This window comes from Perna viridis, chromosome 12 (genome assembly GCF_037379345.1).
Source record: "Perna viridis isolate PV_CMFRI_1.1 ecotype Kerala chromosome 12, ASM3737934v1, whole genome shotgun sequence".
NCBI lineage: Eukaryota > Metazoa > Mollusca > Bivalvia > Mytilida > Mytilidae > Perna > Perna viridis.
The window spans coordinates 29729760-29756942 of NC_142456.1; the positions used below are offsets into that span (position 1 = coordinate 29729760).

Genomic DNA, 27183 nt, shown 5'->3' on the forward strand with positions numbered 1-27183 from the left:
GAGAACACTATCTTGATCTAAGATGGGTGAAAAAAGTAAGATATCAGATTTCAGAGGCAATTTCCGTGCTAACGCAGCACATGTAAGTTCATTGTGAAATACCTCTTCCTGTGCGGTTTGGATAATAAATTGTTCTACCTCTTGACGAGACGGCTTGCTTGCCTTGCGATAACCCCTGACATATGACTTGATAACTAGTAGTGCCCTAACTAGACATTCCCATGACGAGAAGCGTGAGAAACGGTCTGACAAGTTACCATTTTTCTGAACACTAGTTTTGATTGAGATCACTTGCGGACGGACTTCTTTGACACAGTTTGGTTCAACTAACGGATAGTCTTGATGATCAGATTCAGCAGTTTCTCGGAGAAAGGACGGACCACTAATGTACGCTGAATTCTGTAAGTCAGATGCGTTAAAATGTCTAGTGGCGATGTCTGCCGGATTTTGATCTGTGGGTACATGGAACCACTGTTTAGGCAAACTGGCTGCCCTAATGCGGTTTACTCTGTTACTTACGTAAACAGAATCTGCGCATTACATTGTTTACGTAGCCCAACACAACTCGGCTATCAGATTAAAGGTAGAAATCACATGAGTCTATTTCTAGTTCCTGTTTCAAAATGTCTGAGATTTCCACTGACAGAACAGCTGCGCACAGCTCGAGGCGGGGTATTGTATGTCCGTGTGTAGGGGCGACTTTTGCTTTTCCCATCAGAAATGACACATCGACGCGATTGTCCATAATCAATTTCAAGTACGCCACTGAGGCAATTGCATCTTTAGATGCATCGCTGAATATGTGCACTTCTCGTCGTGTAGCCCCAGAGTAAGATGTACTACAGTACATTTTGGGTATTCGAAAGTGTTCAAGTTCATTTAGAGACAATACCCATTGTTATCACCTTTGACGTAGGATGTCAGGTAATTCCTCATCCCATTCTACTGGGCCAGACTTTGTGGACATCATTTCGCGGAGAAGCAATTTTCCGCAAATGGTTATAGGATCGACAAATCGGATAGGATCAAATATGCTGTTAATGACCGATAACGCACCTCGTCGAGTAAACGGTTTTGATTATTTGGAAACTTTGAACACAAATATATTACTTGATATGCCCCAAGAAATTCCGAGGCTGCGTTGTACCGATGGTATCCCTGAGCCGAGGTCCAAGTCCTTGAGATTAGTAGGTAAGTCATTCGACAGAAAACTCTGTAAAACAACATCGCTGTTGGAGACAATCTTGTGAAGACGGAGATTTCCACCTTTAGAAAGAGCATTTTGAGATCGCTTGAGCAGGACAATAGCATAATTAGTGTTTGAGCACGATTTTAAACCATCATCAACGTAGAAATTTCGACAAATGAAGTCCTGAACATCCTTGTCGGCTTCTTCCACTATTTTCGAAGACAATATGTGGCAACTGCTGGTGAAGGTGAGTTTCCAAAGACATGGACAGTCATTTTGTAATCGATAATCGGACTGTTAGGGTCATTATTGTCATGCCAAACAAAGCACAGAAAGTCCCTATCTGATTCATTGATATTGAAATTATAGAACATCTGATTCACGTCGGTCATGCAGGCCACCTCTTCCTGACGAAATCTGGGCTGCACACCAAGCAGAGAATTAGTCAAGTCAGGACCCTTTAACAATGTGTCATTCAACGAAGTGCCTGCGTATTGTGCTGAAGAATCAAAGACAATGCGAATCTTTCCTGGCTTTTTAGAGTTGTAAACACCAAAGAACAATAAGTACCATCGTTCGTTTACAAAAGGAGTAACTGGTGCCTTTTCGGCATGACCGCGTTCTAACATCTTGCCTATAAAGTCTAAAACGTGGTCTTTCTTCGTCGGATTCCTAGCTAAGCTACGATCTAAAATTTCAAGTCGCTTGGGTGCTTGGCATCTGTTGTTCGGAAAGGTAACTCTTCCTTGACGGAAAGGAAGCGGCGCCTGCCAGTTCCCATTATCGTTTCTTGTAACCTTCTGATCCATTAACTCAAGAAATAGGCCGTCCTCTATTGATGGGCCTAAAGTTTTATCATACTGAGTCCGTTTGAAAATATTATCCTCTTTGAGAATGAACTTATTCCCGCATGGTAAAAGGTGAGTTGCACAGCCACTAGACAACAAGCATGTCTTGTGCACTGATATGATGTCGTTTCTATGAGTTTGACCTAAGCAAGACTCTCCTACAGCGAACCACCCTAGGGGAAGTTTCTAGGCGTACGGTTCTCTGTGGTTGCCTAAACACTGATCCAAAACATGATGAGCAATTACTATATCTCTACCATCAACAACTCAATGTTAATGTTATTGTCAATAGCACAAATTTGTCCTGAAAGGTCTCTTAGATGTGGAAAATTATCGACCACACTCGGAGGTGGAATCTCATAAAGTTTTTTCGGTATGTCCGAGCATTCAATTATCGAGGGAATGACAATCTGAGTATCACGAGTCACAGGTTCAACACAGTAGTTTCTAGCTTTTCTACCGACTGTTGAGACTTTCCCTGAACAAGTAGATTGGGAATATGATACAGTTTCACATTCAGATGATGCAAATGAGTCCAGTAGTGCGACTACTTTGATCGTCGATTAAGGCGTATATTTTTCTAGCTGCATTTCGTTGATTTAGTGGATAGATATGAACCGAAAGTATCTTTGCACAAGATTTACTTGTTATTTCAGAGTTTTCAGACACCTTTGTACAAACTGATTTCAGCATCTCAGACATGAAGGGGAGTTTCAGTTTTCTGAGGTTCAGATTCTGTCACATTTGCACTTGGTTTATTAACATGTAGAGCTGTGGAGTGCTCCTTTGACTTGCACTACCCACACTGAAAGTCTCGGTGCATTTTTTCGACTCGTGTGGTTTTGAACCATATCATCTGAAGCAGAGTTTTAACGTTTTTAATAATTCTTTCCTTTCACTGATAGGCTTCTCACGGAATGCTCTACAGTTTTCAGTTCATGGTGTGTCTGATGTATCAGACACACATGTTTCTTAATAGTCTTGTCTATATTTGCCTTTTGTGCAGATACTCTAGTGGAAGTTGATGCTGAGGTGTTTGTACTGGTGTTGCCGAATTGAAAACTCTGATCGATGTAGAAATTAGCCATTTCATGTACAAATTCTACAAAGAAGTCAAATGGAGGAAACAGCATACCAATTCTTGTACTTGCTAGCCTTCAACGACCACCGATCTTGAAGTTTTGGAGGTAAACGTGAAACGTGAAACAACGGGATTCACACCAGAGGAAGAGTCGAGGTAGGCTAACACCCGGCTATACTGAGAATTGTTTTTGGTGCATTGAAACTCACATAAGACATCATACAACTCAAACAAGCGTTTATAATCACAATTTGAAGCCAACATTTTCGGAAATTTATCAAGTTTCTCTCCGAGGCAATCCACGATGACTTCTGGGCTTTCACAACGACTGTCAAGACGCAACCAAATCTGTTTAAGACCGTTAGGATAGTCAAATGCACACGCAGTTTTAACACTTTCGGCCTGACGTGATGACTCAGGACCAAGCCAACGAATGAGTAAATCGCAGGCGTGGCCCCCAACTCTCGTGTAACTGCTAGGAAAGTCTGCTTCCAAGATAAGAAACGCACAGGACTATCATTGAATTTGACAAGTCTTGATAAAACGACATCCTTACGTGCTATCATTTTAGTCATAATGTCACATAATTGCACATGAGACAAATTAAAAGCGGTTGGTTGTGGTATCGCCGGCGGTTGCCCTGAATATCCTTGATGTTGAAAGGCAGGCGGTATCGACTGCTGTCGCGGACGCTGAGGCAATTGTGAAAATCCAGGTGGGATCTGAGCTGGCATATTCGGCTGTGTTGGAGGCGGTTGTTGAGAAATACTAGGATGGACATGATCTGGCAAACTCGTGTGTTTCGGAGGTGATTGTTTATCTATACTTGTATGCACATGAGCCGACCAATTCTCCTGTGTCGGAAGTGATTGTTGCGAAATACTGTGATGTGGAAGCTCTGTGGGCATGCTTGTCTGTGATGGGGGCAACTGAAAACGCACAGCTGATAGAGGTAGAGTTGTCAGAAAGTTCGCTGTTCTAGTAGGCTTTGTTGACTGATCGTGAGTCTGAATCGGATCTCCTTGTGATGGAAATTCTGATTGTAATGGTGTATCACTAGTCAGGTTAGTATTCGCAATGTTTGGAATCTAGGATCCGGTTTCGGTGCTAAAGTGGAAGTCACAGAAGTCCTTAGTGATTCGAAGGCTATCATATGCAGGTGTCTTGACTGTTCAGTTTCAAATGTTCGTGACTTGACAAGAAAGTCGGCCTATTCATTGGTCAGCCTTTCATAGTCGACAAAGTTCCTGCGGATATACTCAGATATTGTTTCAACGTCTAAATCCAGAGCAGAGATAAGTCCATTAATATCATTTCGTATTCGTGAAAAAGATTGCTCATAGTGTCTCACATTGTAAATAAAGGTTTCATATGCGGGCTGGGTCAATGTTCTCATTCTAGAGAGTTCCCTCGATTCCATGACTGTGGAGCTTATTCACTACAGCAGGGCAAGAAAGAATAACACATCTATTAGATCCAACTCTTTACTAGACTGCTAAACAAATCTCCTGAGAAGGTGAAAAACGAAAAAAAACCCCCAAAATTACCAGTTCTTAGTAAACTTATCCAGAGATACAAGTTATATTACATGAGATTGCAAACATACATAATAGAAAACACCATAAATCTACTAGTACACTAAAAATACGAATTTCATATTCGCGCTATGCATATACTGAATGATTATGGCAATGTGAAAACCATGAGGTAGTATGTAATATATAGTTGCTATATAAACCAAAATACAGGTCACATTTGAATATGTGGCAGGACGGTCTACCTGCGTTGTAGTAAGTAGTGAGATTTAAATAGCCAGTTAATTGACTAGGCTAAAGGATTAATTGTTTAGCCGAATCGGTTTGTCGCTGGCTTGTCACCGAGCGATCTAGGGTTCGATCCTCGGTGGCGGAGTATAATTTTGGGAGTCAAATCATGCTCTCCCGTTACATTTGGCGCCCAACTAAAACACCCATGGGGTTTGGATAGCTAATGAGCTTGTGTTAGAGTCGTTCGTGGTACGAAGACTCTTAAGGTGGGGGAAATGTGGCAGGACGGCCTACCTGCGTTGTAGTAAGTAGTGAGATTTAAATAGCCAGTTAATTGACTTGGCTAAAGGATTAATTGTTTAACCGAATCGGTTTGTCGCTGGCTTGTCACCGAGCGGTCTAGGGTTCGATCCTCGGTGGCGGAGTATAATTTTAGGAGTCAAAATATGCTCTCCCGTTACAAAAAATAAAACTCGACAAAACAAACATAAAATCGATTTACACATTCACCTACAGTGATTCATATACAATGCTAAGGGTAAAAATATTGGACGTTCCAAAAATCGATGAAATAGGGTTTCCCTAGATGAAACACTACGAAGTCAGAGGGTAATTAATAATGGTAAACCATATGACAAATCATACAGGTAAGTATGTGACCACCAAAGGACGGGAAAATATGAAGAACGATAAATAAACTGGGATACCAAGTGACCTGTCGAAGTGCTAAAAAAAATAAAGAAAATACGGGTAAGAAAGTACATTAAGGCACCTTTACATGGGAGAACAAAGTATGTGTGTACGAGAAAACTTACGCTATGGCGTCATGCCGTGATGGAGGGGTTATAACTGACAAAATACAACGTGACAAAAATGCAGTTTCAACGGAAGCCCAAAGCAGTGATGAAAAAAACAAATGACGGAGAGGGAGAGAACAAATACAGAATCAGCACAAAGAGCTTCATTTTACAGACTCAGACCGGTGCACATAATACTAGCCAATTTTCCCAATTGCAAAACCTGTTTATGTTCCATGCATCAAAATTTAGCACTTAAAGTCAAAGCACTTAACTTATTGGGTATCAAATGCTAAAAAAATCCTGACGTAGTAATAAAAGCATATGATACAAACAAAGCAATATTGCGGGAGATTGCTTCCTTAGAAATTCCTGCTATACAGTATAGACACTGGAAAAGAGTATTAGATGGCGATAAACTTCGAATGAAGGAGGTCGATGTGAGCGTATCTAAGGCGAAATTCATCGATATATTCGAAAAGGATTTGACTGAATTTAGAGAACATGTAAAAAGAAATACTAATCAATACACAGAATTGCGATCACTTAGAGAGAATTTACCTAAAGATGAATTGCTTATTTGGATCGATTTCGCAGAGAACTTCGGTTGTGCCTCGATTGATGAGGTACAATCCGCATATTGGAATTCTGCTATAGTTTCTCTCCATACGATGGTCGTGTATCATCCTGATAAATCAATCCAAAGTTACGTGGCTGTGTCTGAGGTTTTATCACACAATGCAATCTCAGTGTATACCATTTGAGAAAGCTTATTCACCAGCTGAAGGAATTAAATCCAAGTCTGAAGTCAATATATTATCTAAGTGACTCTGCAACAAGTCAATATAGGAACAAATCTATGTTTCAGTATGTTGCTATGCATAATGATGAATTTGGTTTGAAAGCAAATTGGTCATATCTTGAGAACGGTCATGGGAAGGGGTCTTGTGATGGCCTAGGTGCAAGTGTAAAGAGGGCAGCTGATAATTCCATTAAACAAGGAGAGACAAGCATACAGTGTGCTCAGGACGTCAAAAATGATAACTACCATTAGTTCAACTATCTAACCTCCGTTTCATGGACCATATAATGGGAACCTTTGTAATTATGTATCTTGCTTATTTATCAAATTTTGTGGTTGAAATTTTGCATTTCGCATCTTTAAATATAACAAATCATTTTGGTTGCAAAATAGTTTGGTATTGCTGAGAGCTTCAAATTTGTGTTATTTTCTCGTAATTGTGCCAATTATCTGAGAATGACTGAATGACGCATCCCCTATATGAAATCCTGGAATCGCCCATGCTGTCTGTCTGTCAGTTGTTGGTCACGGTTCCAATCGCGAGTTGTTGATTTGTATAACTATTCATTGTATTTTGTCTGTTTTTTTTTAATATCAATGTTCTTAACATGGTCTCCTTTTATGTTCATGTTTGAAAATGTTTAAAGTAACTTATAATAACTCTTTTTACCCCATTTGTCTTTCAGGATCCAGTATTCAGTTGCAGATCCAGACACTTTGAAAAGGAGGGGTGCCACCCGGGTTTCTCAGAAAAAGGGGGTGTCAGGACATCATTTGCCTTTTTTTCAATTTTACTCATGAACATGACAAGTTTTCCAATAAAAAGGAGTGATGCTAACCACTGCACCCCTAGATCCGCCACTGGGAGGGGTTAAATAGAATTAAAGACCGAGCGAAGATTTGATGCAAAAATCACCTCTCCCAATTTTAGGGGGTGCGTATACGGGCAACCTTAAGTTTAAACTATTCGATATTCTTTTTTATGTGGAATGACAATATTGCGAATACCTTAAAGTTCAAATTTTCGAATCCACCTGTTCCGAGAACTTTTTGTCCATACGGAATCTTCCAAATTTGATTTAGAGATAATCAGATCTTGAAGGTTTCGACACCGTGACACTCACCAAGAATCACAAAACTTACTTATTTTCGAATACTATTAGGCTTAATTATTTGTTTTCATTTTACTGCACAGTAGAACATATAGGCGAGGATATCTGTTTTTATGTATAAGTATTCGAAAACATTTTTGCGAGTAATAATAGAAGTAAAAGAATGTCTATGATAAAATGAAATATCAGAGTAAAATTACCAAGAACATGTTCTATTTTTAACCAATGGACTTAATCTATAATACAACGCAACGGACCATAAATGCTAAAATGATCCTCTGTCTGCTTCGTTGGAATTTTTATCATGTTCAGGAAAAGGCAATAAAAAGCGATCAATTTCAAAGGAGAATATCAATAACTGAAATTAGAAGTTACATGGGACAGCAATAACGATTTTGTATCGAATAAGGAAAAAATAATGTTAATCATGAATGAGTTTGAACTTTAAGTTAAGGAAAATCTGTTTCATCTTTGAAAATATTGGATTATTTTCCTTAAGGCGATTATGATCACAAACAATAATAATAAATAAAATTTTAAAATTGAGACTTTAGAAGCAGTATACAATACATGTATATTGCGATCCAGAAAAAACATTAAGATTCTCAAGAATGCGAATCCGTCAATGCAAGATTATTATCGGAATATAAATTTAGCATATCAAGACATATAATTTTTTAACTCGTTATACTGATGTTCTCCATGCTCAGTCGGAATCCTGACTCAAAAGTATTGTATTTCGTTGTTCTTTAAAATATAGAACAATTAGGAGGAGTAACGTACCTAGTATTTGGTAGATATTCTTCATAAGTCAAATCAAAATCATTTTCTAAATATACCGAACAAGATTTCAAAGTTGTCAAAATGCTGGAATTTTTCTATTGACAACATATTTAAAGGTGACGAGTTATCTTTAAACAATCCTTGTTTCAGGGATTTTATACATCACATGCACCCAATAAACTCTAGATAAAAGACACAACAGATACTGTAAAGTCAGCCTCAAATCTTGACCTACACTTAGGGATCGATGGAAAAGGAAAACTCAACATCACACTATACGAAAAATGTGATGACTTCTCATTCTGTATTGTTAACTTTCCTTTCATCTGTGGCAAAATCCCTCCTGCACTTGCGTTTGTATGGAGTTTTCATTTCACAACTCATACGTTATGCCAGATCTTGCCAAAATGACATGAGCTTTTTGTACCGTGCCAGACTTCAAACATTAGCCTCTTGGAATAGAGTTATATTACAAAAAGATTAAAATCATTATTACAAAAGTTTTATGGTCGTCATCTTTAACTCGTGGATCGTTGTTTTTCGTCGACCCCGGACGTGACATTTTATGAGACAATCGGCAGGTATTTCTAGAAAAGCACAGGACGCTTACCATACCGGTGCACCCGGTTAATGTTCCCTATTCTTAGTGGAGTTTAATTTATATTTGTTTCTTTGTTCGTATTATTTTGGTGATTTCATTTTCTTCCCGATTTTGGTCGCTTGGTTGCTCTTCTAATAGGAATGGATATCAAAATCTTCAAGAAAACTGCACAATTTGAGGAAATTATCATTGCCAGTTGCTAGTAAGACACTATACAGAGTCCTAACGAACTGAGGGAAAGAGGCTGTAAATAAAGTTCTCCGCGATGGACAGTTAGGGTTCAGATCTAATAGAAGCTGCACTGACCGAATTACAACTCGTAAGAATAATCATGGAACAAAGATTGAATTGCAGTACTAGTATTTGATGTCTATAATTTTCAAGGAATTTGAAAAAGCTTTTGACAGTATCAACAGAATTTTTTTTCAGTTTAAGTAGTCCACGAAGCAACCCTCACTGACCCTTTTTCATGTTAAAACCAATGTGAAACAAAGATGTTTACTCTCACCCACACTACATGTAGTCATAGAATGGATAACAAAACCGGCATTTAATGAACATAGAGGAAATCAATAGACATGATTAGGAGGTTAGAAGACCTGGATTTTTCAGATTAAATCAGGTTAAGGACATAAAAGAGAAAACAAACAGATTGAAACAAACAGATTGAACAGTCTTGGAAAGAAAATAGGACTTTAAATTAACAACAACAACAACAAAAAGAAAACAAACAAAAAAACCAAAAAAGGATAATGAAGATCAAAACTAGAAAAGGAGGATCAGTGCCAACTGGAGAGGAAGGACTAGAAGAAGTGGATCAATTTACCTACTCAGGAAGTGCCCTAAGTTAAACTGATGGCACAGACGAAGACATCAATGACTGAATATGCAAAGCCCATGAAACCGTCGCAATGTTGAAACCAATGTGGAAATCAAATGCATGTGCTTAGCTATAACACAATGATTAGAGTACTTAATGGCAATGTTAAATTCGTCCTCTTCTATTGATGTGAGACACGGAGACTAACAGCAGGACACAAAATCCAGGTATTTACCAACAAATGCTTAAGACGCATTTGCTAATTTTGGTAGCCAGGGGAAATTACCAACGAGTTCGAGCAACTACTGTAGCATACCGAAAAGGAAACGACGAGCATGGCAATGGACTGGTCAGTCTACACGATGCCGTACTCCCAAATAGTTTGAGTGGGGAAACGTGGCGGGTGTTTCTAGAAAAGCAAAGGACGCTTATCTTACCAGTGCACCTGGTCCATGCTCCCAGTTTTTAGTGGAGTCCGAGTTGCTCATTTGCTTTTGTTACTTTTTATGTATAATTTTAGTTACTTTATGTTCTTTGTTGTGTATGTCTGTTTTCCATGTGTGGTCTTTGTCCCTGGATTACATTCTTTTGATTACCGCTATTACCTTGGTTCCCTTGATTACTCCTTAATATACATTTTTTATATATAAAATGAAAATTGATATGAAAATATTTTATTTTATATATAAGCTTTAATAATATCAATATCCACATATGGCTTTTCATCAATGATGACGTCACGTACATACATGAAATCGAGGTGAGAAGTCTGTTGCAAAGAGTAAACTTTAGGCTGTATTAAGTACCAGTCCACATAAAATTCAGACACTGCCAATGTAAAGTGATTCATGGTGAAGAAAAACCCACCAAACAAACAATGCCTTTTCATGCTACATATGCTAAGCTTTCACATAACATTTTTTCTGCATTCAGGTCTGCACTTTTTAGAAAATCGTACTGTCATTTCTCACTAAAATCAACCAAATGAAGCCAAATCAAGAACGATAACTCGTCCAACGTGCAAATTTCATGTACAATCTATATAATTTTTATCTCAAAAGCGCAACAACCAAGATGAAACTAAGATTTTGTTCATGATAAACTAAGACTGGTTATGTGATCAGTAAATGTTTTTTGAACAAGAAGTAAAACTAAAAATGTGAAAACATGTAATCAGAGACGGTAAACAACAGAATAAAATATAATTATAAATAAAATCGGAAGATAACACACAAAAAACTGAAGCACTTTTTATGGGGACGTTAACAGTGTAATTATTCGATTTTAGAAGTCAAAGGTTGCATACAAAAATAATTTTATTTCATTTTAGAATATTTTATAAGGGCATTTTCTTTAATGTTCACGTAGATTATAATTAAATAAGATAGGACAATTCTACGCATTGGGTCATTTTTTTTACTTGCTATATGTAAAAGATGAAGCAGTCTATAATTAACCCAAATGCTTTAAGCAAAGTTCTTCGCGATGTCACATGAGTGGGGGCTTTGAAATCTGACAGAGTTATAGAATAAGATGATTGCGTCATTACTTGGTTACTTTATTTTGATCTTTTGTATGTAAGACAAAATATATGAAAATCACAAGAAGCACTTGACTTGTAATTTTTTGACGGAGGACTGCCCAGAATCAAAGATTAAAGGACCAAATCAATGATACTAAATTGTCCGCAGACCCTTTGTTTTATAACCAATTGCTCATTAGCTTTTGTTACATGAAATAGACGTGTTTTCCACCCGCGTTTGTATTCTGATTTTTTTCAGATTTATTTCTACCCCAACTCCCCCATATTATTTATTGCATATTGAACGAAATAACATGATAGATTTGAAGTCATACCTTAGCTTGTCATTTACAACTATTTCCTTCCATAAGACTTCAAAACAAATCAATGGCAGGTCAGAAATCAGGACTGAAATCGCAAAGTACATACTAAATTTTGATAAAAATAAACACAACCAACCATAATCTAATGCAGTAAACTATTTGTTTTAACCAACTTTTGAGGGCGAAAGAATAATAGATGAATATTCTGTAAAGACTTGTTTCATCTTTATACAAGTACTTTGGGGACTACGAAAGTCGCTTCTCAGAGTAATATGAGGCAGTTGTAAGATGACAAAGTTGAATATATTTATATTCTATATCTTTTTCAATTTTACATTATCTAGAACTCATTTTTCTTCACAATATGAGAAAAAAAAATAATATGCGAGCTATGACTTCAAATGTATCTTTTGTTAATGACACAAAAGTTGTGGATATTCTGATTTTGTATTGCATGTTAACTTCCTGTCAGACTGAAATATAGCTGTAAGTGCTTCTAAAGTTAAAGGTTAAATTCGTATTGATTACCGTTATGAGGAATTTGTCCTCTATATGGTATGCAACGTGACTCCGTGGTTTCACGAGAATGGGTCCTAATGCATGGATATTTGTTATTTACAGATCGAGTTTGTATGAAAGGCAAAACATCTTTCCGTGTAAGAATAATGATAAAAATGACAACTTTCTTTTCTACATGATGAACTTTTAGGAAAATCAATAAATAGATTTTTGTATTGTAATCCAACTTTCCAAGATTCCGGAAATAAACAAAATGCAGTTCATTCAGAATTTTTCCTAAGGAGAATGAAACTAGAACAAGTGTCAGACTTACAAAAACTTTTAAATGCGTTAGCATGTTCTATTGATGAGTGAGTTAAATTTTCAACACATCTTACTTATACTTGTAACCTAACTACCTTGCAGAGTCCGAGTTATACCGATTCTGACAGGTGGGAAATTGATACTGCCCATTTGGTTTTAAGTATTCCGGAAATAATGAACCGTAATGGAAACGACAGGTTAAGCGCGCTATAAAACGTTGCTTAACCCACCTTTCATTTTGAAATACCTCTACCAAGTCAGGACTATTGCAGTGGTTTTCCAGCTATACGGTTTTGCCCTGAGATTGCCGTTTGTTATACGGACTATGCTTTTAGACTAATCCTAATGACTACTGCCTAGATTTTATCAGATCTGTAATTTTTTTATCACCCTTTATTGTTTATGGAGTCTCATCTCGGAGTTATATCTCGTTTAATAAGTTTTCTCGTTTTTTTTTACATTACCTGTATTGTATTTAAATTCTTAGTTCCATCTTCCTGCTAAAACGAACTAAATCTACATTCCAGTAAGGAGTTTTTAAGAGGGAGTTATTTCTTTAATGCTTCATTTTGTACTACCATGAGACAGACGGTCCGTGTTCGTAAGTAAACGATTGCGTGAATTTGCGACACAACGATCTATGTCATGAGCAATGACCTAAAATCGATTTAGTTAAAATAAGATGATTTTGTACAATATTTAATTCTTTATTACGAATATAAAATGTATTCAATGTATCAGTAAAGCAATGGTATTAATGTGATATCGACGATAAGATATTGATGAAATGGACAATAAGCAAATCAAGAGACGATTTCCCTGTCACAGCACATGATCCATATATAATGATATAAAAATATTTTGAAACATTCACCGTTTGTGATGTTAACTATATTTTGAAAAAAAAAAACCATTCTTCACATACCATACATTGAATATGCTATAAAAAAATTTAATTATATTAAAAAAAAATAAAATATTTAAGATAAACATGGCAAATGATTCGGACACATTAGTATCGCAAATGTCTGCTACAATTTTGAAAATCTGAATATAACTTTATATAAAATCACATTCTTTAGGTGAATCAAAACTCTAGAATCGATGCGAGGCTGGTTTGCGATGTAAATTTGGTTGCAACGGAATTCGAACCCCCTTCTCTGCTCTGGCATCTATGGTAAAACTGCTTGCACTAATTCCAACGCTCTACTCCCCCCATTCTATATAACTTACAATTCGCAACTCATCATTTACATATACCAGAACAGATTAACTTTTTTTAAATTTTATTTCAAATTTTTACTAATTGATACATCTTAACACCCACACTGAAATTGCGTATATGCAATTACACGTACTGAACTTGGATTTGTCGTGTTTTCATTGATATAACAAATTTTCAGAATACAAATGGATGACAGGCGTCTAATATCTAATATATGGTTTTTCGTTATTAATTTAAAAATGGTTATTTTATTTTGCCTAACCAAGTTTTGTTAACGATATAATAAAGAGGTCTATTTACTTGTGGTTTACCATAATAACAAGACTATTAACAGGTTTCTTTACAACAAACCAGTATATTTAGTTTACTCAACTTATTTTCGTTCTTTTCTACACTTTTTCTGTATCAACATTTATCAAACTGTTGAACAAGGCTGCCTTTATATGACCGACCGAAACTATAAATCATGGTTCATTATGATTGTCTGGGGGCTTGTTTTTTGCTAATTATCATATAACAGCGATTAATAATGCGTCAAATGGAAAAATGTTAAATAATGATGAACAATAATCTGTTGAATAATAACTTTGATTTCAGTAGAATTTTATCGCAGAAAAATTCATAACAAAGAAACTTCATTTCCACCAACGTAATTGGAGTGGGTTGCATTACATTTAATTACATATAAAAATTCTGTTATTTTATCCGGCATTGATCATTTAATAAAAAGGCAGATAAAGAATTTCCTTGTCGAATCGTCTGCCGAATCCCAATGACAATCGCGTATTTAGCATTCTGGAGTTGCATGTTGTAAATAAATAAATATTGTACATACAAAACAGTTAGGGTTAACCATTACAGAATAAATCAAGACCTTTATTTATTATTTATGTTTCTGTAGTTTGTTTTTGACAAAAAAAGACTATATATTTTGCAAACTCATTGTCAAGATGTAATTCATTTGTAACCCACTTTTGTCAAAATGACAATTTGTTTTTAAACTGGTCGTCAAATAAATCGTATAAATAGCCCTTGGCGAAAAGTAACAGCTGGTTTAGTAACACATACTAACATACTATAATATACCAATGATGTGTCTAGGTGTACAAGAGTAATTAATGTATATAGCTGGTCAATCATCAGTGTTAACTGTCCCATAAATATGAAAATGTCACACTCCGTTTACATGGTTTAATCATAATGTGTCATATCCAAATAACAATAATTCAGGAATTATATTCTTACCAAAATTAGATTTCTGGAAATATTCTCATACCAAAATTAGAACTTATACGAAATGTTTGGTTTGAATCAGTCGAAGACTTGTATGTTTGGTAACATTCTGTTGATTTTTCTCTTATATTTGGATTATACAGCAAATGCAACGGTTTATTCAACAGCAAAGTCTAAAATTAATAGCTCAAGGATCGGGAGAATAGGGGAACCATTGACAGGTAAGACAATTATAATAGATTAATGTATTTTTCAAAAGTAATAAGTATCCTACCGGTGCACCTCGTCCATACTCACATTTTGTAGTGGATCCAGGTTGCTCGTTAAAATTTGTTTCTATGTGCATATGTTACTTAGTATTTTGGTTATTTCATGTTCTTTGTTTTATGTATGTATTTTCTTTGCTAGTCATTATCCCTGAAGTATGTTGTTCAATCTATTCTTTATTTACATCTCCTTTATCCGATAATTTAAAAGGGACATAAATTGGTCGCAATTGCTTATATTTAACTAGAGCTGACACTCAAATATAAATTTGAAGTCGAAAATTGACAGAAGTCTTGAATTTGTTGTTACTTGCAAAATTAACCATAAATAAACATATAGAAGACAATCTCGAATGGAAGTTGAAAGAAAGACTCGAACACATGTCTAAGTTATGATCGATCAACACATTGAGAACGATATAACCACAACTATACACAACTATATAACCAAAACTATACACAACTATATAACCAAAACTACAATCTTATAACACACATAACACTAATTGATCAAACAGAAAAATACAAACGCAACACAAAACATTACAAAGTCATCAATTTCATCAAGACTAAAAAGTAATGGTTGGAACTATATTAAACAGTTTTTTCATTACAATAATGTTACTTTTTGCTTCAGTCTGAAATTTATCTTTGAACCTATAATTTCTAGTTTTGATCATTTTTGTACGATATATATTTCCCCCGATTTAACATACATGCGTCTTTGTTACCGATCAATTATGTATGAAGTGCCTTATGATGTATCGCTATATCATCTTTTTTTGTAACTCTTATATCAATTATAGGGTTTCCATTAGTATGGATATATGATATATCGATATGTCTTCCTTTGTACTGCTACAACTTTTAAAATTCTATCTCAAGGAAAATTGAAAAACAAATAAAATGCAAAGAGTGTTGCTATAAGACTTTTACTACTTTTAAGTTTTTCATTTATTATGGGTTTGTCACTTGTTGAAAATATTGAAAATATGTTGCTTTATAAATGGTATATGGTGTTTGCAATAAAATTCATACCCATGAAAGAAGACAAGATGTATATACAAGTATATATATAAAATAACTAAAGAAATACCAATCATAAACATTTTGATATTCTGTACATGTGTTTCGATGATTAACATCTCATCATCAGCATTAGAATCAAATATTAAGGAAAATCCAAACCCACTAAATAATTGTATTCAATAAGTATTTAAAATCAACAATCAAAATAGGAAGCCAATCCATCACTGAGAGGTTTATAAACGACTAAATACATACAACATTACCAAATGATCAAATTTCAATGAATGTTTCGGATAACCGATATCTTTTTTCAGCATTTCCAAAAATGAAGCTGGATAAAGGTTTTCTTTACTAAAAACATATATAATTGAAAAGAAATTAAGAGTATTCAAGGGAACCAAGATTCTAGCGAAAATCAAAGGAATGTAATCTAGGGACAAAGTCCAGACATGGAAAACAGACACGAGTTCATGATGACGACCATAAAACTTCTAAATGTAAGAAACAAATGTGAAAAGTCATACAAAAATAGCAATAGTACAGTAAATGAATATATATATATATATATATATAATATTTTAGGATAAACAATATAGGATTTACTCTGTATCACAACCTCGGCTTATATTGCATTTCTCATATTGTATCCTTATATTACTCGGAACACGCTTAAAATATACATGATAAAATGCACATAACATGACAACATCTGTGACTTCATAAAGTTTCTACAAATCACTCGAATTAGCTATACAATATGTCTTATGTAATACCATTATAAATTTATCATATATCTAAGGAAATTCTTATAACCAAATGTTTACACAAGTACACAAACAATATTTTATGAAAAATTACTAATTCAATTGAAGCATATCTCTATAAAGTTTTTAATTTTAAAAGATGATCAATGCACGAATAATAAGTGTTGTGGGTTTGTATGGTTACACTTGTTTTAATTCCACATTAATACATAACAAAAAATGTACATTTTTTGCCCATCTCTTTATTATGTAAATGTTAACAATGCCTTTCATAACTACTAAGGACAATTGGATAATTGTATAAAAAATGATACATATTTTTATCGAATACTTTTATGTAGTTCAAATTTTAGTAAAACCAGAAGAACACTTAACCTAGATCTTCCTATGCTTTACATTAGGATGCAGTACATCCTTGATTTGTCTCGGCAGACTTCATGAATGGAGAACCAATAACTTGCTTCATATATAATAACGACACACCACAATTTAAATTCAAAGTTTAATTCTATTAACCCCATCGTAATAAATAATTAAACCAATTGTAGTACTCTTTGCATTTCCAAAATTTGGCATTCAAGTTTTACTTGAGATTTATTGAACCTTTACTGAATGATAAATGTTTTAATAAAGAGAATACCAGACATATTTCAGGTTGCATTTTTATGACAGGATGTTTCAAGTTTTTAGTAGATTGAGTGCAAAATATGACAGGGCTTAGTTGAAGACAATTATTTATAAGGATTCAATAATATTGTTGACTAGAGATTTTGGTTCTTAAATATCAAATAGTAGAAGTGATCAGCTTTATTTATATTTAAACTACAGATGATTTAAGGTCTTGTCACTCTTTCACTTGTTTTTATAATATTGTTGTAAATTGTGAAAATTTGCTAATGTCATATTTGCAATAATTCTGTTTATACAAAATGAATATTATATAAAAAATAATGATAAATCATCCCGAAGCCAAGAAATAAACCCCAAATGAACTTTATGAAATACCCATAGTCTGCATTATACTATATATTTCACAACTTAAACTTCAAAATTTTACATATAAAAGGTTTATATTCGTTCAATATCTGAGGAATTGAAATATCGTGTTTGACGTAATTCTTACGTTTATGTAATTAGCATAACAATTTCTTCGGTTTTGAAGTTTTAAAAATGCATACAACATTAACTCTTTTACAATGCACTATTATCAAACGGATACAAATTATGGATTTATAAACGTATGATTTAAAGGTCAATGAAAAACAAAAATTTCAAATGATTTATGTAGTAAATGGTTATTTTCAATTATTATGTCTCTTTGTGTTCTTTTTAACAATGTTTTAATGCTCGTGCCTAATATTTCCCTGTAACTAGATCTTTTTTTGCCACGCAGATTCCTTTGGTCCAAACTACCCGTTTTAGTAGGCAGGTTCCTAATTTATTTATTTCAGTTTCTGTGTATATAGTATAGTACGTTCGTGATATCTATAATATTGTGTTTATTTTCTTGGTCTCATCCTTGTCTCTGGATCATGGATGTCCTGCTCTTCGTTCTAATCATCATCTTTTTGCTTAAATATGAAATATGAAAAAGGCATGGAACTGGAAAATATCTAAATTTGAACAAAAATCCCTAAGCAGCTGGTGTGTTACAAAAATACCACTCGATAATTAATATTCTATATTTGGGAAACTTCTACACCTGTTTCAAGGAGTAACCTCTAATTAGCATTATTAGTATCAAATGCACAGGAAGATAATCCAAATACAAACTGTGAAATCTATACTACTAAAGGAAGAGACCGTCTTTGAGCCGCAACTCCTCTGAAACCACCACATTTCTGGGATGCAAAAATGTCCAGACATGGAAAGGCGTAGAATGTGTCGAAATAAACCGTCCCCCTTCTATATGTAAACATCTGCGCCCGAAATCCGGACTCTCCCCCCTTTTCCTGTGTAACCTTGCATGACTGATAAACCCCCTACCCATTGTTTTGAGTAATTTAAGAATTTATTATGCACTTTTTAACTGTGTAGAGCAGAACTTTTAGAAAATTAAAAGGTGTTCAAACCTGCTCCCCCTTCCATCCCACCCCACCCTCCCCCCAAAAAAAAATCAGAAAAAAAAACACTGCATCATCAATCACAAACAAACAGGAAATGACACTTTCACACATTTAGAATATGTCGAATTAAACCGTCCCCCTTTTTATGTGTAAAAGCACCTGCACCCAAAGTCCGCGGGTAAACCTCCCCACTTTTATGCGTAATAAACACACCTGCACCTGAAATCCAGGGTTGAACCTTCCCACTTTTTATGTGTTAAAACATCTGCACCCAAAGACAAGGTCAAAGTCCGGTCCCTCAAACAACACCAAGAAAGCCCCCTATACCGTGCACATAAGCGGAATTCTCGATAACATAAAAATTAAGGTTACTCTCTTACTGCCCACTGGCATGGAGTGAAAACTTGGGCGAAGCTTCATGATAACCAGCTAATATCACCAGGGTTACAAGTATAGACTGCTTGAATTAATCGATCGCTACGTCATTGAAGCAACGCATGTCAGTAACAGTTAGATTGTTTATTGCAATAGTATATGAATGGAGTTTGTTTTTATTTTTCCTCAACGGGCCATAACAACTTTAAAAGTCTTCCCTTTGCGTTTGTCGGTGTCGTCATCGTAATCGTAATCGGTCAGACCACGCATACAAATTCCTAATGAAATGTAGTTTATCTTACGAAAAATTAGAAGAATGATTTCCATGAATTTATAACCCGAGTAACTAAAGAATTAAGGAGGTAGACCCAGGGCAAGGGGCACAACTCTTTACAAATCATTAGTACGTTTGTATTAACCATTTTACATCAATCGCATGTAAGCATCAAAGTAACTGGACTGATTTCATTGTTTCAATGTAAATCTTGAATGGTTTCTGTGAAATTGAAAATGATACAAACATATCACTGTTTTGAAGAGTTATATCCTTTACCCTAGGTCTACCTCCTTAAAAAGTCTATAAAGTGCCATGACCGTATCTTCATACAAAATCCCTTTTTATTGTTTAGAAACTTAGCAATTTATTTATAATGTTTTCTTGATATCGATAACGTCATGGGTTTAGGATAAATTAGCACTGAAGGATTATTATTACATGCTCACTATTGATTGCTTTCTATGGTTATGAGAGAGAGTAATCAAGGGAACCATGGTTATAGTGGTAATCAAAAGAATGCAATCCAGGGACAAAGACCAGACATGGAAAACAGACATACACAACAAAGAACATAAAGTAACTAAAATCATACAAAGTAACAAAAGCAAATGAGCAACTCGGACTCCACTAAAAACTGGGAGCATAGACCAGGTGCACCGGTAGGGTAAGCGTCATCTGCTTTTCTAGAAACACCCGCCGAGTTCATAAAAAGTCCGGGGTAGACAAACGAGGAAAGGAAAACTATGACCCGTTGAAAAAATCATTTTTCATGGTGCAGATGGATACACCATGATAACGATCCACGAGTTCATGATGACGATCATAAAACTTCTGTAGTGATAACTTCAATCTTGTAGCAACATAACCCTGTTCCAGAAGCCTATTTGTTCTAGCGCGATACAAAAAGTCTGCGTAGTTTCGGCAAGCTCTGGCATAACGTATGAGTTGTGATATGAACACTCTATACGCAGGTGCTGAATGCTGAAGGGATGTTGCCACAGATGAAAGGAAAGTTGACAATTCTGAATGAAAAGTCATCACGTTTGTCGTAAAGTTGGTCACTAGTTTTCCTTTACCATCGATTTCTATAGTATGATATAATAAAATGTAATATATTGTAGGAAAACTACCATGTGATACCAGAGTACCAAAATCGAACATTTAATTCAGTAGCATTAATTTTATATCAAATGGTACATTTAAAGATTTATTGAGATACCTGAATCTAGATAGGAGAAAACTTTCAACAAAGTTCGTACATCTGTTCACGAGTAGGTAGTTCGAAATAATTAATGTCTGCTGTGGGTCATATGCAGTGTGATAAATTATGTAAAAATTGTCAGAATAACATTGTTTTATGACCTGCAACATTTGTTACAACATTTATCACTTGTTCAAAGAAAGCCACAGAACATTACCCGGAGATTCATTTGTACAGGCGAATGAAACAGTTATATGCTCAACAATAATAAATCTTATAACATATGTGTATTTATGATCGTTACTCAATTTAAATTTGTTATGCCTTCTAGATGACCTCTCCCATTAATAAACATAAAATCCCTGTGACTTATAAAAAAATTAAAGTAAAACTGTTGCCAGTTTGATTTGTTGGTACTACAGACACCTTGACATTAAATGCATAATTTATAGTCCAGATACTGTACATTTTCTCGTACATCAGACATCATAAATCCTGTATACTTCATTACAAAAATTGTTATTTAATCGAAGATGACCTTGTGGTGGTTGTTCCTAAAACATACACTCATATTAGTTACTTTTTACAGGAATTTGTAAGTAGTTCTTCAGCTAAGAATATCATGCAAAATGTATTTCATGGTTGGAAAGCCTACAAATTCTTATTTTTGATATTTTGTTTAAAATGTAATAGTAAACAGAAATTAACATGTGGCTTCTGATATAACCCATGCTCTTAGGAGATAAACATTATATAGAATGTACTGTAAATTCAAAATCAAGGGAGATAATGTTGATTTTGTTTGGTGTACAACAGATTTGTTGGTGTTCTTTGTAGGTGGAGGGAGAGGGCTCTATCAATATTATATAAGCAGTCTGCCTTTTACATCATAATGAATAAATAATAATAAATAATAAACACTCATGGCAAAATTTAGGAGGAATAGTCGAAAGAAGGACATTCCATTTTACAATGGCAACATTAAGGCAATAACCGGAAAGCGAAAAAAAACAAAAAAACAACCGCAATTATTCTTACTTTATATATGCATTTCCGACCGAAATTATGGGTTAGGCTAAATCGTCTGCTTTTATTACAGTCAACCATTTCTAGTATATTGTAATGCAAAAAGCAGTACAAAATTGTCAAAGTTGGTTAATGATTTATTTTTCTTAGGTGCTCCTAATTATTTTGATTACACGATGCGGACGACTCTGTTGGCTTTAATCACCATTTTGGTGTATAAGTCTTTAACCCACTGACCCAAATTTTCTAAAAAAGCTATTTTGTCTCATGAATACAAATCATCATAAAACCCATAAATACTCCCTTTTTGTCAGATGTCTGTCAAGTTGAATTAATATATTTATGAGATACTAATAATTAAGATGTGTCAAAACTATCGAACTTTTTTTTACACAATCATATATTCGAGTATAACTTTGAAACTTCACGTTGTAGAGATATTGCCGAGAGTTTTCATGTATTATTTGTCAAGTTTGCAATTTGTCATTTGATGTTGGAAAAGCGTTGTTTGTCGTTTCTATGTTCGATTATGAGAAACTAAATGTAAATCTTAAGTTCATTTTCGCTTCTCGGAGGTCTGATTTTGCTGTGTTCCATAAGTATATGAGGGAGTGAAAGGCCAAATAACGTTTGAACTGAAATTCACCCATGCATTAGTGAAACCAAAGTAAATCGTTACTAGAATGAAATGTATACTATACATAATATTTGTACTTGTAGGAGAAAAGTACATTTCCAGTCTGTGGAAAAGTGCAAAGGATAGAATTACATCCTCTACTGATGCAAGAACAGGCACGATAAATCTGTCACCCCAAGGAAGTCCACTGGGACCTACATTATTAAAAATCGTACCAAAGGGAGATAGTTTCGGTAAAAAGCAGTTGGCAATATTAAGCACTGGGACCGATATTGATCCACTGGATTTAAGCACACTTGCTGGTAAAATAATACAATTACCGGATACAGGAAAGGGACCTGTTCAAATATTAAAATCACCTGGACCATCTACCAGCGTGCTTGTGAGACGTGGGCAGAAACCTACAGCTGCTAAAACAGTATCTCAGATCAAAGCAGCTTTGGGAAAAAAGGGAGGATCAGGTAAAATAATGTTATTAATAATTTTGGTTATCTGGTGTTAGAATGATGATAGGCGTGTTTAAAAGACGGTATGTTACATTGTGAAAATTCATTCTTGAAAGTACATTGTTTTAGTTTTGTAATATATAAATCATGATAACATTTGTGTATGATGTTTGACTTAAATTCCATTTCAGACAACAACGAAAAAAAAGAAAAGAATAATCAAAGTTATAACATAAAAATCTTTTAAAAAGGAATAATTACCGAAAAGTAGAAAATAAACTAAAACAAAGCAAAACGAAACGAAAGCAAACAAAACTAATCTACATGTAAATGATTCAGAAAGAACAATAAAGGACACAGACCATGTAACAGTCTAACAAATAAATGCGTTTCCTTAAACTGTATGCCGAAGGCATTTCCTTAAAATACGTCAATACAATTTTTATCAAAGGTCAAAAACAGGTAATATTAAGGTTACGTATAAAAGGATGCATTTTTTTGTTCATAAATTACCATGATAAACGTAAGCAAAGAACACTTGAACTTCCAAAATGCAATGAAATATCTTTTGTGGTTTTCCAATTATACGCAATTATAAGACGTCCTCGTAAATAATACGTTTAAAGTATTAACAACGACATTCAATCTAAAGACAAAACGTATAACAAATATGTCAATTGTCTGATGGAATCAGTGATTCATTCACAACTTCTCTGTTTAAACAGTATAAATACCTAGTATACTCCAAAACATGCGGCTGGAAAAATGCCAATCATAAGGCAGAAAAAAAAAACCCACTTTTTTAAAACTTGATTTATAAAGGAAATTCTGTTACCAAGGACAAATTAATCGTGATGGATGATATAATTTAAAAATACAAAACAAAAAATACATATACAATAAGATATCACTTGTCAGGAAATTCCTGTTCAAAAAGCATTTTACTTCTACATGCTTTACAGATCAAGTCATTTTATTTTGGAATAATGTCGTAAGGAAGCAACTCAAGTAGTAATAGAAAATCGAGTCAGTCTTCCAAATGACCTGTGCCTCATGAACTGTCTTAGATAGTTAACAGACAATTAGCAACTTAAATTAAATTTTCTATCAATTCACTGTTAATTCCTTTTCAGTTGATTGTAAGTTTAAATCTCATTGTCATTTTGTGCAGTCAATAGTCAAAGAATGTTCATCCATTTAATCAAAAGTAGACCAACTGTATTTCCTATGTAATAATAATAGAGTAAGGAGATATACCTGGGGTAAGGGACACAACTCATACAAATCACTGGAATGTTTGTATTCAGCATTTCACATTAATCTCATGTAAGCATCAAAGTAACTTGGACTGATTTCACTCTGTTTCAACTGTGTTTCCTGGTGTTCACCATAATACCCCTGTAACTAACCTTTTGACCTATCGTTCCTCGTTCACCTGGTCACTGACACTAAATCTGTGTTTGTGAAACTTACCGGTTAATGCGTCTGTTACATTAAGATGAATAGGTGTCTTAGGTTTAGTTTTCACATGATTTCCTCTTTTTTTTTATTTGATATTTCCGATTCGGATGATCAGATTGCGCATGTTCCCTGACATAAGTAAAGTAATTGTTTTTTTAAGTACCATTTTTCTGAATATGTGCGCTTTATTATGTGTATATGTATAATTTGTTTTTTACTTTATATCGAAAAAAAAAAAGAACGTGGACATTATTCGATATAATGTACATTCGAAGGTTTGTATCTGTCCGTGACTGTGACCTTAATGTTAATGTACACGACAATTCGTAATCAATGGACCTTGGCAGGTCCGGGTGTCGAAAGAATAGGCCTGCAGCAGCGCTAAGCTTGTCGTAAAAGACGACTAAATAGTGCTCAGAACCTTAGACGGGGGCTAGGGCGCTATGCCTACAGAGCAACTGGGTTGTGTGCCCAAGGTGGTGGAATGGGGTACCCCTGGTTTATTACATGCTGGGGTTGTCAGGCTATAATACGGAGAAACTGACCGCAAACCATAGTGGTGCACCGTGTTGGGAAAGATGCCACGTTCCTCGCACGTTACAAAACCCTACAGTGCCATTCTCCCGGAGTAGGAACCATAGGGCTCCGCCACAGGCTAAATTGCCCGACCCTACCCACCTCTCCCTATTTCCAGTGGCAATCAAAATTTGTCGACCCCATTATCCTTGTGTCCCATCCCTTGTTTCATTTCATCATCATTTCATGTTCATTTTATCATCCACTTCATGTTCATCGCCTGAATATAGCTGAAATATTGCTGCTCGTTAAACCCCAACAAACAAACAATCAAACAAATCGTAATCAATGTACAAAAATTGTGTTAAGATGGAGAAATGCATCGCAATAGTTAAACCATTACAGTACATTGATTTGGTCGTAGTTGCTTAGAACTGTTTCATTTCTATCTAATATTTAAAAATTATTTTCAGAATCAAACTACATTGGATCAGTAACAAGCATCTTGGCTGAAACACTTTGTCCATTATGTGGAAGACTTAGAAACCCTCGTTACAGAATGTCATGCATGCTCAGATATTGCTATGAAAATCCGTCTTTATCTTCTGGAAATCCGCCTTGAATGACATGTGTTTTCGACGACCACATTAAAACATTACCTTATATGGAGTATAGTAATGAAGCTATGGTGGATCCTTTCTCATAAGCATCAGACTTTGATTTAATGTTTGATGTAAATCAGTTTTATACATTCCCATTTCGATTTGATCATCGCTTAATGTGGAAATATTTCGTTACATTCGCAGTCATGGGATATCCACGACATGCAAACATGTACTTTTATAATTGTTTCAACGCTAGGACTTCAGGACGCGAAATCAGCAACTTATCAAAATATTTGATCCAGCGAATAGCGAAACTGTATCCCTTTCCTTAAAATTTCAAATTTACAATATTTTAAGAAAAAGTTGTATTAAAACGTATTACTAATAAGTGCACTGGAGGTTTACTGCGACTGCGTAATTCTACGTTTGTATGATTTGAATGGATGTTTACCAAAATGGCATGTCACGAAAATGCTCTTTGTAAAGATTTCCTACATAATGGCGAAGCGTATCTCTCATAGGTCAAAGGTTTCTGTAACTTATTTCTACGATCTGTTTGTGATTTGTTGTGAGTTTGTTTCCACGATTGATTGATTGATTGTAAACCTCAATGAGGATGTTGGTGTGACTATCGGTGTGTCTAGTGAATGTTTATATCCTACTTATTGTTATTAATTATGTTTTGTTCAATTGTGACTAAACCCATTAGAGAGATTGCATAAATGTATAATGAATGGACGTTAAAATGTCAAATAAAACAGAAATACTATGTGGCGACAACCTCAAGGACAGTTTAGTGCTTTTTCTTATTATTTATTGTATACATAACACCATATATAATACAGGGGTATATTTACGTTCTAAATCAAACAAATATATTGAAATAAATAGATAATAAATGAAAAAAATGTGGTTTTTTTGTTTCAACTCTATTAAAGAGGTAGACCTAGGGTAAGGGACATAACTCATGAAATCAATGATATGTTTGTATCATATTCAATTTCACCACAGCTATCAAGTTTCATTTGAAACAGAATGAAATCAATCCAAGTTTCATTGATAGTTACATGACATTGATGTAAAATGCTGAATACAAACGTCCCTTACCCTAGGTCTACCTCCTTAAGGGGACGTGTGTAATAATGCAAATATCTGCGGAGGCTTACGTGCTAATTTTCCACAGAGGATCAGCTGGTACGTTTGCTGGGTAGATGCAACACTTTCCCCTTAGAATTGCTTGAAAACTGTTGGAATTATTACGTGAAAATGTAGCATGTAACTCGCAAAAGTACTAATTGAACCAACCCAGAAAATAAGCATTCAGTAGTGTATATTGACGGTGGTGATTCCAGTAACTTTTACATGGATAAAAGCCCCGACACTATATTTTATTGTCTTTATTGGTTATCACTTCATATTCGAATAATATTTTTCACGAATAACTAGATTAGCGGAATAACCTTATAGTTTACTTGAATATCACTTGGTTCCATTTTGTATTCCTCATATGTTGTCTGTTGTATTAGCTTCCCTTCTTTGACCTTGTCTCCTTTGAAAATATTTGCATTTGCGATAAAAAATATATGAAAA

General features: G+C 34.8%; 1 protein-coding gene across 1 annotated transcript; it reads left to right on the top strand.

The window, feature by feature from the left end:
- Positions 1-14973: 14973 nt before the first annotated feature.
- On the top strand, positions 14974-26485 carry LOC148601960 (uncharacterized). Its single transcript, XM_088555892.1, has 3 exons — positions 14974-15145; positions 22649-23026; positions 25462-26485. The coding sequence occupies exons 1-3, from the start codon at positions 14989-14991 to the stop codon at positions 25608-25610; spliced, it is 684 nt and encodes a 227-aa protein (XP_088412018.1). The 5' UTR covers positions 14974-14988; the 3' UTR covers positions 25611-26485.
- The last annotated feature ends 698 nt before the right edge of the window (positions 26486-27183 follow it).

Bases quoted from the DNA above. Each gene is read 5' to 3' on its own strand.
- LOC148601960 (XM_088555892.1), top strand. From the start codon at position 14,989: ATGTTTGGTTTGAATCAGTCGAAGACTTGTATGTTTGGTAACATTCTG. The intron at 15,146-22,648 runs GTAAGACAATTA...TTGTACTTGTAG, and splicing joins AATAGGGGAACCATTGACAG to GAGAAAAGTACATTTCCAGT. The intron at 23,027-25,461 runs GTAAAATAATGT...AATTATTTTCAG, and splicing joins GGGAAAAAAGGGAGGATCAG to AATCAAACTACATTGGATCA.